At 41.5% G+C, this 13,328-nt stretch overlaps 1 protein-coding gene across 1 annotated transcript in view; it reads right to left on the bottom strand.

Annotated features, from left to right (window-relative positions):
* LOC127582552 (UV excision repair protein RAD23 homolog B-like) overlaps positions 1 to 13,328 on the bottom strand; it is a 53,480-nt gene that overhangs the window by 18,729 nt on the left and 21,423 nt on the right. The window contains exons 5-8 of the mRNA XM_052037905.1: positions 10,606 to 10,661; positions 7,581 to 7,708; positions 4,741 to 4,834; positions 4,406 to 4,533 (exon numbers count right to left, since the gene is read on the bottom strand). Of these exons, the coding sequence (XP_051893865.1) occupies positions 4,406 to 4,533; positions 4,741 to 4,834; positions 7,581 to 7,708; positions 10,606 to 10,661 (406 nt within the window). The remainder of the gene's footprint in view (positions 1 to 4,405; positions 4,534 to 4,740; positions 4,835 to 7,580; positions 7,709 to 10,605; positions 10,662 to 13,328) is intronic.

Raw genomic sequence — 13,328 nt, 5'->3', positions numbered from 1 at the left:
TCATCCACTTTGGAAGGAAAAATAGATCAGATTATTATTTAAATGGTGATGGATTGCAGCATGCTGTTGTGCAGGAGGAGTTGGGAGTGCTTGTGCATGAATCGCAAAAGGTTGGTTTGCAGGTGTAATAGGTTATCAAGAAGGCAAATGGAATGTTGGCCTTCATTGCCAGAGGGATTGAATTGAATTTAAGAGCAGGGAGGTTATGCTGCAACTGTACAGGGTACTGGTGAGGCCACACCTGGAGCACTGCGTGCAGCTCTGATCTCCTTACTTGAGGAAAGATATACTACTGGCTTTGGAGGCGGTGCAGAGGAGGTTCACCGGGTTGATTCCAGAGATGAGGACGGTTAGCCTATGAGGAGAGATTGAGTCCTTGGGGCTATACTCCCTGTAATTCAGAAGAATGAGAGGGGATTTTGTAGAAACATATAAAGTTATGAAAGGGATAGATAAGGTGGAGGTAGGAAGGTTGTTTCCACTGGTAGGTGAGACTAGAACTTGGGGACATGCCTCAAGATTTAGGACAGAGATGAGGAGGATCTGCTTTTCCAGAGTAGTGAATCTGTAGAATTCTCTGCCCAGGGAAGCAGTAGAGGCTACATCATTAAACATAATTAAGACACAGTCAGGTAGAATTTTGCATAGTAGGGGAACTAAGGGTTATGGGGAAAAGACAGGTCGGTCAATCTGAGCCCACAGCCAGATCAGCTGTGATCTTATTGCATGGCGGAGCAGGTTCGACCAGGTGGCCTCCTCCTGCTCCTATTTCTTATGCAAGTTCTCTCTCAAAATTCATTTTCTCCCTTATGAGCCCTTTATTCTCCCGCTGCTGGATTCTAAAGGCTTCCCAGTGCTCTGGTCTACAGCTTGCCCTTGCCACTTTATCTATCCTACTTTTCAATTTTACATTATCCTTCACCTCCTTTGTCAACCACTGATTGTGCAGCTTTCTTGTGCACTTTTTTGATTGGGATAAACTCTTGCTGAGCATTATAGACCAGCTGTTGAATACCTGCCAATGTATTCAACAATACTCTACCAACCTGTCTCTTAGCTTGTTTACCCAGACAACCTCAGACAGCTCCTTCCTCATACCATTACGATTGCCCTTATTTAAATTGAAGACACTGGTTTAGGACCTATGACGTTCATCCTCAAACTGCATTTGGAATTCTATCAGTACTCTCTAGGGAATCTTTAACCACAAGATCCCTTGTCAATCCTTCCACATCTCACACCACCAAATCTAAAATAGCCCATTCCCTAGTAGTAGGCTATGCTATGTAGTGCTCTAAAAAGCAACCCCTGACACATATCACAAATTCTTCCTCTACAATACCCTGGCCAGTTTGGTTCGTCCAATCAATACGCAGGCTAAAATCTCCCATGATAATTGTAGTTCCCGTCAAACACACCCTTAATATTTCCCTTTTTTTTGCTTCAACCTATTAAGAGGTCACATTTTTGTGGTGTACAGACTTCTCCCACTCTTTTCTTCCTTCCCCTGCTATTCACAGTTTCAACTCATCCAATTCACTATCCACTGCCTTTATATCATGACTCACCACTGCTCTGTTACCATCCTTGATTAGCAACACCACCCCATCTCCTTTCCCCTTTGTCCTGTTCATTTGAAACAGTGTATAACCTGGAATACCACTGAGCTATCACAGTCCTGGTCACCCTGCTACCATATTTCTGTAATAGCTATTACATCATACTCATGTGTTGCTATCTGTGCTATCAACTCATCCATCTTGTTGCAAATGCTACATGCAGCATTCAAATAAAGACATTAAGCTTTGATTTTTTTATATCTCCAGATTTACTGTTTTGCATACTTTTGCTTACATCTTCTACCCTGGCCCATGACACTATGGCCACCACCTTCCCGTGCCACTGCTTTCATTTCCTCCTGATTTATTGAACCTTCCATTCTTGGAACCTTCCCTCTTCCTAGGTAGTTTAATCCCTATATATAACCTTTGTTGTGTAATTTGCCAGGACACTGGTCCCAGCTCAATTCAGGTGGAGCCCATCCCAATGGAACAATTTTCTCCTTCCCCAGTGCTGGTACCAGTGACCCATGAATCAAAACCCATTTTTTCCATACCAAACTTTGAGCCAAGCATTTAACTCTTTAACCCAATTTATCCTTTGCCAGTTTGCACATCTCAGGTCATAATCTGTAGATTACCCTTGTGGTTCTGCTTTTCAATTTTGCCCCAAGGTCCTCATTAGCCTTCAGCAGAAACTCCTTCTTCTTCCTAGCTACGTCATTAGTGGCTACATAAACTATGTCTTCTGGATCCTCCTCCTCCTCCAAGTTCCTCTAGTACAGAAGAGACGTCCTTAACCTCAGCACTAGCTGATGTTAGGCTCACAGGACAATAGTTACCAAGTTTTTGCCTGCTGCCTTTCTTGGAAAGGAATACCATGTTTGTTGTACTCCAGTCATTTGGTACCACCCTTATGTCCAGTGAAGATTTAAAAATCTTAACTGGAACCCCAGCGATCCCTTCTGTTGTTTTTCCAGAGCAGCCAGAGATAAATCTCTGATAAAGTCCTGAGGATTTATCAACCTTCAAGCTCACTAAGGCATCAAGTATGTCCTCTATGGACACTTGCACCAGACCTTCACCTACCCTTTCACTGACTTCTCCAGCTACTAAGTCTGTTTCCTTTGTGAATACCAATGAAAAGTATTCATTTGGATGAAAAATATTCATTTGGGACCTTGCCTATATCTTCTATCCATGCATAGATTGGCTAGGTTGTCCTGAATGAGCCCTACCTTTTTCCCTGGTTATTCTTTTGCCCTTAATACATTTATAAAACACCTTTGGATTTATCTTAATCTTGCTTGCCAGCGATTTTTCACAACCCCTCAACCTTCCTAATTTCCTTTTTAAGTGCACTTTTAAGTGCAAAAAGTATACTTCTTGTACTTCTGACAGGCCTTTCCCATCATTAATTCCCAATAACTGTCATAAGCTTTCTTTTCACTCGTTATCCAACCCTCAATATCCCAGGTTCCCTATTGTTATTGCTGGATTTAAATTCTCCATTGTACTCCCATTTCCAATGTCTGTGTCTTTTGTGTTTTTTTTACAAAGTTCCAACAAAGCCCAATGCGAGCTTGAGGACCATCTCATCTTCCATGCTGCAGCTCTCAGAGCTCAATGAATTCAGCAATTTCAGATAATCAGTCTTTCCTGTTTGAAAGAGAACTGGCCAGTTCTGGTGCAAGAGCAGGGAATGCCAGGGGTCCTCAGTACGTCAAAATAGATCTGGAGGATGTGAGGCTATGTTGCTGACCTTGCACAGTGGTGGTGAGACCGTCAATCTGGGGAGTTGGGTTTTACTTCTCTCTCTGCAGGATGCTGACTGGCCTCCTGAGTGCTTTCAGCCTTTTCTAATTTTGGTTCAGATTTCCAGCATCTACATGTTTATTTGTTTTTCTAATCCCTGACCAGTTCTGATCTAGCTCAACTTCTCTCTCCAGCTATGCTGCCTGACTTGCTGAGCCTTCCCAGCATTTTCCTGTTTTCAGGTTTCCAGTTACGGCAATGCTCTGTACCTCACAGTTCTAGCACTTTTTTGGTTTCTCTTCTCTATTCACCCTCTGTTTATACCTCCTCCAGACACTTTAGCTATCATTAACAAGCATTCACCACCCTCTCAGTTGACACTCATTTTCTTTTGGTCCCCATCCTATCACAGATATTACTTTGTTCTCTCTCCGCCCTTCCTTCTCTGCTATTTAAAAACGTATGTTTTCCAAAATTTCCCATTCCAATGAAAGATCTTTGCTTTAACTGTTATAAATCTGTTGTACTCTATAACAATATACATTAACATTAGAAACAGAAGAATAAAAAAAAATCACTGGATTAGTGTTACATTTCCTACTAGAACCACCAATTATGGTCAGTTTCATGTTTTTATTTCCCCAAAAAATTTAAGTTACCCATTCCATCTTAGGCTCATTCAGCCAGTGAAATTTGCATGAAGCTGCTTAAGCTGTACCATAAAATAATTAAAATATGATAGAGAGTCTCATGCTAAACTAAAGAACCATAATTCCCATCCTTTATAACCGAAGAGTAAATTGCCATTTCTGCTCTTTTTCTATCTAGAGGCACCTGTTGGAAACCAGAGCTGATCAGACATCATGCAAAGTTATAGGGTTTGTTGTGATGTCCCTAATAATAGTAACTTTCCAAGGCTTCTAGTTTGGGTTTGCACGGGAACAGTAGCCACTTGGATCAAAGAACCTTTGGTAGTCAGAAACCAAAACCATGTAAAATTAATCAGATTAAGGAGGAGACTACAGGAATAAAGGAAAGTCTGCTTTGCACATGGTGGTGCTGATGCAAATAACAATAGATAGACAGCACACCTGTAGGAGTGTTGGGTTGTCTCTACCGAGCTGCTGGAGAAGGGCTGGCAGTAATGCCGGGTTCTGTTGTATTATCTGACGCATCTGCTGAAACTGGGGTTGAGTTCGCAGAAATTCCAGTGGATTACCTGGAACAGACAAATAAAGTTAGGAACCTGCACAAACCAAAACCTACAGTGAAGTGAATTTTTATTGCACATATTGATCTTGACTCCATATTACTACAAAGTATTTTACAACAATACTTACCATGCCACTCAAACTATTAATGTGACAGCTCAGTACTACCTGCTACATTCCCCACATTAACTACAATACAAAACACTTGTACTCACTGGCTGGTGTAGACTGTGACGATGGCTGTGACGGTGGTTGCGTTGTGACTCGAGGCTGTGGCTCCTCTGGGACTTCTGGCTCTGCTGGGATTCCCTAATTGAAGAGTAAAGCATACATATTACACACTTTCCTTTATATTCAGGTGTGTGGAGGCAGAGGAGCTAGACAAAATTCTTATTTGGGCAGTACCATGGCACAACAGGTTCAATCCTGACATCGGGTGCTGCCTTTGTCGAGTTTGCATGTTCTTCCTGCATCTGCATAGGTTTAAAATCTAGATATTTGGTCTTCTCCCTCCTCCCCCCCATCCTAAAGATATGAGGGTTGCTAGGTTATTCAGCCACTCTAAATTGCCCTGAGTGTGTAGGTGAGTGGTTGAATTTGTTGGGGGAGCCAGGGGGCCGGGGGGGGGGGGGGGGGGGGGGGTTGGTGGAGAGAGAGTTGAAGAGAATGTGGAGAAATTTTTTTTAAAACGGGATTAACGGTAGGATTAGTGTAAAGTGGGTAGCTGATGTGCTTAATGGGCAGAAGGGCCTATTTCCGTGCTGCATTACTCTATGAATCTCACTCAATCTTATTGAACATTTTGCAACCATCTTTACAAAAGAGGTGGATGATGCTGACGTTGAACACAAGGTGAGAGAGAAATATTGCATGAAGTATTATAGGGTTTTATCATATTTAAGAAATGCATAAATAGCAAAGTGCCAGTGAAACATATCCTAGGCCGTTAAAAGCAGCAAGAAAAAAAATTGCAGTTGCTCTGCTTACAATTTTTCCCAATCCTCATTGGCTACAGCAGATATGCCAAAGGATCAGAGGACAGCTAACCAACCCACTGCTCTTTAAAAAGGAAAGTTGGGAATAAACCAGATAATTATAGGCCCGTTCTCTTCACAACACTGAAGCACTATGTACAAGTGGGTGCAAGCATGAGAACTTCTTGGACAGCTTACCAAATAGGCAACTGTAACATTAATTATCCTTTCCATTACCGAATCTGATGACAGACAATAGGAGATGATAGATTGTATTATTGTCTAACGGGAGAGAAACTGGTCAAGTACAGGCAGTTAGTTCAACTTTGAAGGGCAACTTTTGAAATCCATTCCAAGGGACAGTACGAACTCTCATTTGGAATTCACAGGCTGATAGGTAGAGGCAAAAACATCATCACATCGAAATACAACTATCTGGATGCACACTTGGCTCAAGATGTGCAGGGCTATGGACCAAGTGTTGGAAGATGGGATTAGGCTAGAGTTGTTTCCAAGTGACAAAACTACAAAAGGCCAAATGGCCCCCGTCCATGTCAAAATCTTCCATGATTCTACGTTCAACTGCACAGACTAAAGGCAGCACCATAAACCAACCCAAAAATTGTGTAGCGAGAGCGCGCGAGAGAGAGAGCGCGCGAGAGAGCGAGCGAAGCTTTATAAAGTTTGGCACCCCCCTCCCACTGAATGGGTACCAATGGTGATAGTCAGGGAAGAAAAAGGTCTCCAAAATGTAAGCATTAAAAAACCAAGCCAAATCAAAATCCAGTTGGCCAGGTCCAATGCATGCTTCATTCTAGAACAACTGACAAGACAAGTTTTTAATCTTGGAATTGTTGCTCCATGGCCTAGCCAGGAAGAGACAGGCACACAGTTCCCTAGCGACAGCTGTGTAGCATCTGAAGAGAAATTATACTGGAGTCAGCCTAATCTTAAGGTAAATGTAGCAACACAGTTAAACTCCAATTACCGCAATTTCCCAGATCATAACTTGCCATTGACAAACCACAGACAGAAATTTAGATCCTTCTATTATTCTATTTGTGGCAAAATAAACCCCAATATCCTGCACTGTTTAGATACTGTTTACTCCTTTGGTGACAGTCAAACAGCAAAGGGTCACGTACTTGGATGTATAACTTATTATCATGCAGTGTAACTCTGGAATTCTACTTCAAGTCTAGTAATTGTTCTCCAAGAAAGTGGTGGCATAGAGGACAATGAAGAAGGGTGTCTAAGGCTACGACAGGATCTAAAATCAACTGGCAAAGTGAGCAAGGGAATGGCAGACAGACTTTAACTTGGACAAGTGTAAAGTGATGCATCTTGGAAACGTTTAACCTTGGCAGGACATACTCAGTCAATGGCTGGACAGGAACTCAAATGAGCAGGGCATAGAGGGATACAGAACTATTGCAGGCAAGTGGGATTAATATAAATAGTCATGATAGTTTGCATAGATACGGTGGGCTGAAGAGCCCATTGCTATGCTGTACAACTCTATGATTCTAAAATCATGTTCTAAAGCATGCACACAGTAGATGGAGCGAATGACATTACCGCCAGACGCCACCAATTCATTACTGCAAGGCCTACTTCAGTGGGCTGCTTCCACAACATTTTGTTTGAATTGCTTTTCCTTTCAGAAGTCCCAGCTCCATGTGGTGTAGAGTTCAAAAGCATTCACTAACATAATGTCATCGAGATCAGAAGAGACTAAAGCTCAGCAAATGGAGGACTTCAGTTGGCACCCAGGCAAGCAAACACATGGGATTAATTTGGTTGTAATGCCCAACATCAAATCATTTATTCAGGCTTGCAAAAACAAAGCATCTTTGGAACTCCAATGCAGCAAAGTTTGGCATCAACATAAAGTGTAAATCTACATTGTACAACTAATATCATTACCAAGATGAAGGAAAAGAATAAAAGGCTATTCAGTTACTTTGCTCATCCTTATTCTGATGCATTATAATAAGCTCAAAAGCATTGGAATTAAGCCAAGGCCTCCATCCAAGGGTGAGCATGAAGATTTTGCTATCCAGAATTCATTCGCAACTCACCGTCAGAAGATACTCCACAGCTCTGTCTGGGTTGTTAAAGCTTGCCCGTAGTGCTGCAAGAACTTGCTCTCGTTCATAGCCCATTGACATGATCTCCGCCACCAGGTTTTCATAAGCTTGTCCTGTAACTGAAGTAAATTCTCATAATTGAAGATATTCAACAGGAAATCAAATTACTGACAGAATAAAGTTTCAGCAGACAAAACTAGCATATTTCCCAAATCGTTTTAACCAAAAAACTTACAATTCCAGTCAGTCTTTGTCAAGTAAATTTAGCAACCTGAATACATCAGTTAAGAGAGAAGGCAAATCCCAGTTCCATTTTATTTTAAAGCAATACATAGGTTGTACATCCCCATGTCATGCAGCCAAAGCTAAGTAGACTTGATGGAATGAGTTAAACTAGATTACTTCGGTTTTTCAATGAGTCTGTTCCAGAGAACCAGCACTTTCTGCTGTAATGTTAACTGCATGCCAGAAGAATGTCTACAACAGACGTCAGAAATTTGAAGAAAATAAACTGGAAACATGGATAGAACTGTTACTTCTACAGTAGGATCCAAAGATCTCCCCTCTTCCACATCCCACCCCCCCCCCCCCCCCTGTTCCATACAAGATTCACATTTCCTCTGCCCAATTCATTACCTGTCCTGGGCACTTCATAAAGAATAACTTGAGACTGTTTAACTGCTGGTTATTGAAAGCATTAACTATTCTCAATATAGTTTGCCCTACTTATTTTAATCCCGTATTTAAATATTAGTAATTTTTCTGTGGAATATCTTTTAATAAATGAGTGATCATTAAAAGCAAAGTTATGAACTTAACAGCCATATTTTGATTTTAGCAAGCTCTTGATTCAATCATCGTCCATACAATATTTAATTAAAATTTATATTTACCCTACATATCCATGTCACACCCATTTCTTTTACTTATATAGTCTTTCTCCCCATCAGACAATGGGTTCCAAATACTGCTTTAATAATTTAAAGAATTATACAAAACTTATGACCCGAGGCCACTTAGTCCCCCGTGTCTGTATTGGGCAAAAAGAGTCACCCAACCTAACCCAAATTTCCAGCACGAGATCCACAGGCCTGCTGGTCACAGCCCTTCAGACACACACCCAAGTACTGTTTGAATAAGAGGGTTTCTGCAGCAAGTTCCAAACCTCCACCACCCTTTGGGTGGGAAAACATTTCCTCATCACCCCTCTAGTTCTTGTATCAATCACTTCAAATCTGTTCCCTGGTTTCTAGTCAGGCTATTAGGGAAACTAGCTCCTTTCCATTTGTTCTGTCTCGACCCCTCAGTTTTATATACCTCAATTAAGTCTTTCAACCTCTTCTATGTTAAAGAAAACAGTGCTGGATTATGCAATTTTTCGTGACGGCCACAATTCATGATTTCTGGCAACATCTTTGTAATTTTTCTCTCTAAAGCCATCACATCTTTCCTGTAGCATCTCCAGTTATATACAGGTCTGGCATTCCCTCCCTCCTCTTACCCCAGCTAACTAAGGAAAGCATCCTGGATACCTTGTTGACTTGCCCTGCTATCTTCAAGGATCTGCGCATGTACACAAATGTCCCCATGTTTCTCCACACCACAAAAATATCCTCCAGTTTACTGTATATTCCCTTGCCTTTTGCACTTCCCCAAATGTGTTAACTCACACTTCACAAAATTCTATTTACCATTTTTCTTCCCAACTGACTAAATTATCTATATTTTCTCCAGTCCAAAGCCTTCCTCCTCATCACACATCCAACTCTTGAATAATTTTCAAACACCTTTATCAAGCCCTAAACAAGTCTAAATTATTAAAATACATCACAAGAAAAGTGGGGAAGCAAGGACTGGACTCTGTGGAACCCCAGTGATAACAGCCTGGCAGTCACAAAAACATCCATCAAACAGTTTACATCCTGCCAATTTTGAATCCAATTTGCCGCACTCTTGGAGTCCAGGGACTTTTGATCAGTCTATCATGTGGGATTGTATCAAAAAGTTCACATGCAAACTACATTTCCTTCTTTGTCGCCTCAAAGAATTCAATCATAGCTGATTTTTCCTAAACAAATCCATGACTCTCCCCGAATAATCTGAGCCTCTCTAAATAAAAGCTTATATGTTACCTAGAATGGTTTCCAATAATTTGTCTGCCAAACTAACTGGAATTTATTACTTGGCTTATTCTTCTTCACCCAATCTTTTTAAACAAGGTTACAACATTAGCAGTGCTCTGGGACCTCGTGATAATGGAAAGGATAAACATTGTATTGCCTGCCCAGTTGGTAACTCAGATACAAGACGAGTTCAATAAAATTCTTCCTGCCGTCCCAGAAAACGCCATCCTTCCTACCCACTTGCATTCTTCTGGGGTCTCAATGCTGTCAACTGTTCCCACCGCCCGTATGATTGGGTAACAAGAGGTGCAATTGATTACCTATGTTGACTCATGAAATACATTAACAAGATTTTCCAGTAAGACTTGCATTTAAATTCAATGCACGCAAAAATTTATGAATGGGATGTTAACATTTTATTCAGATGCAATTCATTAATGGAGTAACTACAACATTCAGAATTGTTCCAATATCTCAAACAGCCAACAAGATAACCTATCTGCAATGCATGCAACTGGATACCAAAATGCTGACATAACAAGAGGAGAAAGACAGTTAATTGCTATTGGCTAGTTAAGAGTCACTGGAAGCATCTTACAAATTAGTTGTCGATCATTTTAGGCTGAAGAAAAGAAACCTAGAAAAACCCTAAAGATGTGAAAAGAAGGAGCAACAAAATTATACCTACTATAGAAAACCCTTCGAGTTAACACAATACCAGGTTACATACTGTCATTATTCTTTTCTAGTTTCATGCATACAAAACATTTTAGCCAAGAGACTAATATATGCAAATAGAATGTTCAATAAAGCAGAACAAAGCAGTTGTTCTTTATGAAGTGTCCAGTGACAAATGAATACAAACTATTCCTATTAAACTGGATCAAACTTACCTAACGTGGAAGAGGCAGTTTCTACCAGATTCAAGTCGATTTCTTCAGCCACAGATCTATAACAACATCACAATTAGGCAATGAAACCACTCGTCACACTGGCACATCAATGTAGAGATTAGATCACAGCATTGTTCCAATATTACACCTCAAGTATTCACAATACTTAAAGGGGATATCCTAGAGGGATTGGCAAATGAAACCACATGGGTAGAACTTAGAGAGGGTCGACCACTTTGGCTTAAAGCAGAGACCTCCCAATAGTCAGCAGGAATTAGAGGAAAAGATATGTAAACAAATCGCAGAAAGATACAAAAACAATATGATTATAGTTGTGGGGAATTTTAACTTTCCCAATATCGAGTGGAATTGCCTTAGTGCAAGAGGCTTTGATGGGGCGGAATTTGCTAAGAGCATCAAAGGTAGTTTTTTTGAGACAACGTGTAATGATATGGTTTATTATTGTCACTTGTACTGAGCTAAAGTGAAAAACGTCTTGCATACTGTTCATGCAGATCAATTCATTACACAGTGCATTGAGGTAGTACAAGGTAGAGCAATAAGAAAATGCAGAGTAAAGTGTCACAGCTACAGAGGAAGTGCAGTGCAGGTAGACAATAAGGTGCAAGGTAATAAACAAAGTAGATTGAGAGTTCAAGAGTCCATCTTATCGTACTAGGGAACCATTCAATAGTCTTATCACAGCGGGATAGAAGCTGTCCTCGAGCCTGGTGGTACGTGCTTTCAGGGTTTTGTATCTTCTGCCTGATGGGAGAGGGGAGAAGAGAGAATGTCCAGGGTGGGTGGGGTCTTTGATTATGCTGGCTGCTTTACAGAGGCAGCGAGAAGTGTAGACACTGTCCATGGAAGGGAGGCTGGATTCTGTGATGTGCTGAGCTGTGTCCACAACGTTCTGCAGTTTCTTGCAATCACAAGCAGAGCAGTTGCCAAACCAAGCCATTATGCATCTGGATAGGATGCTTTCTATGGTGAATCGATAAGTTGGTGAGCGTCAAAGGGGACATGTCAAATTTCTTTAGCCTCCTAAGGAAGCAGGGGCACTGGTGAGTTTTCTTGGCCATGGCATCTACGTGGTTGGACCAGGACAAGCAATTGACGTCCACTCCTAGGAACTTGAAGCTCTCAATCCTCTTGACCTCAGCACCATTGGTGTAGAAAGGTGCGTGTGCACCACTCCCCTTCCTGAAGTCAATGACCAGCTCTTTTTTGCTGATATTGGAGGGAAAGGTTGTTGTCATGACACCATGTTACTAAGCTCTCTATCTCCTTCCTGTACTCTGACTCATCATTATCTGAGATACGACCCACTGCGGTGGTATCACTTGCAAATGTAGATGGTTAAGAGTAGAATCTGGCCGCACAGTCATGAGTGTATAGGGAGTAGCGGGCTGAGGACGCAGCCTTGTGGTGCACCAGTGTTTAGAATAATCATGCCAGAGGTGTTGCTGCCTATCCTTACTGATTGTGGTCTGTTGGTCAATAGGTAGATAGTTCTACTACACGAGGCAGTACTCAACCTTAGCCTAGGAACCGAAACTGGGCAGGTGGTGCAAGTGTCAATGGGGGAAACACCTTGGGTACATTGACCATAATTCTGCAAGTTTCAAGATAGTCAAGGAAAGATGATTGGTCATTAAGGTCCTGGGGTAAGGCTGATATGAGAGGACCTGGCAAAAGTAGATTGGGAGCAGATGCTTGCAGGTAAAACAACAGCTGATGACAAAAGATATTGAAAATTTGATCAGGAAAACAAAAGTATATGGCAGGTATAGGCAACTGGGATTTAGAGTTTCTTAAAGAATATACTGTTTGGAGAAAACAGATAAATTAGGAGGGCAATAAGGGGTCACAAAATATCCTTAGCAAGTAGGATCAAGGAGTCCTGAGACATTCTTTAAGTATATCAGGAGCAAGAGAGCAGCTGGGGAGTGGGTTCCATTAGAAACCGAAGGAGTAATCTGCGTGTGGAGCCAGGTGACGTGGATGAGGTCCTAAATGAATGCTTATCTTTATTCACCAAGGACATGGAAGATGGGGAGTTCAGGGCTGGGTACATGGATAATTTGGAACAGGTCAATATTAAAGAGGTATTGGGTGTCATGAGATGCATAAGGGTTGATAAATTCCCAGGGCCTGATGACATCTATCAAAAGTTACTATGGGAAGCAAGGGAGAAGGTAGCTGGGGCCTTGACAGAGATTTCTGTACCTTTGTTAGCCACAGGTGAGGTGCCAGAAGACTAGGAGAGAGCAAACATAGTTCCTTTTTTTGGAAAAGGGCAGCAGGGATAAGCCGGGTAACTATATGCCCATAAGCCTTAATAATATAATTGGAGACAATTTTAAGGGGTAGAATTTATCTACATTTGGAAAGGCAAGGGCTGATCAGGAATAGTCAGCATGGCCTTGTGCTTGGGAAATCCTGTCTCACTAACTTAATTGATGTTTTTTTTTGAGGAGGTAACTGAGAAAGTTGATAAAGGCAGGAGATTAGATGTTGTCTATTTGGACTTTAAGACATTTGATAAGGTCCTGCCTAGTAGGCTGGTCCAGAAGGTTGAGGCACACAGGATCCAAGGCAAACTGGCTAATTGGTTCCAAAATTGGCTTGGTGATAGGAGGCAGAGGGTAGTGGTGAAAGGATGCTTTTCTGATTGGATGTCTGTGACTAGTGGTGTACTGCAGAGACCCTTGGAGTTTGTA

The sequence above is a fragment of the Pristis pectinata genome, chromosome 24 (genome assembly GCF_009764475.1).
Source record: "Pristis pectinata isolate sPriPec2 chromosome 24, sPriPec2.1.pri, whole genome shotgun sequence".
NCBI classification, from domain to species: Eukaryota; Metazoa; Chordata; class Chondrichthyes; order Rhinopristiformes; family Pristidae; genus Pristis; species Pristis pectinata.
The sequence above is the reverse complement of the archived record's forward strand: the minus strand, read 5'-3'. Positions and strand labels throughout refer to the sequence as shown.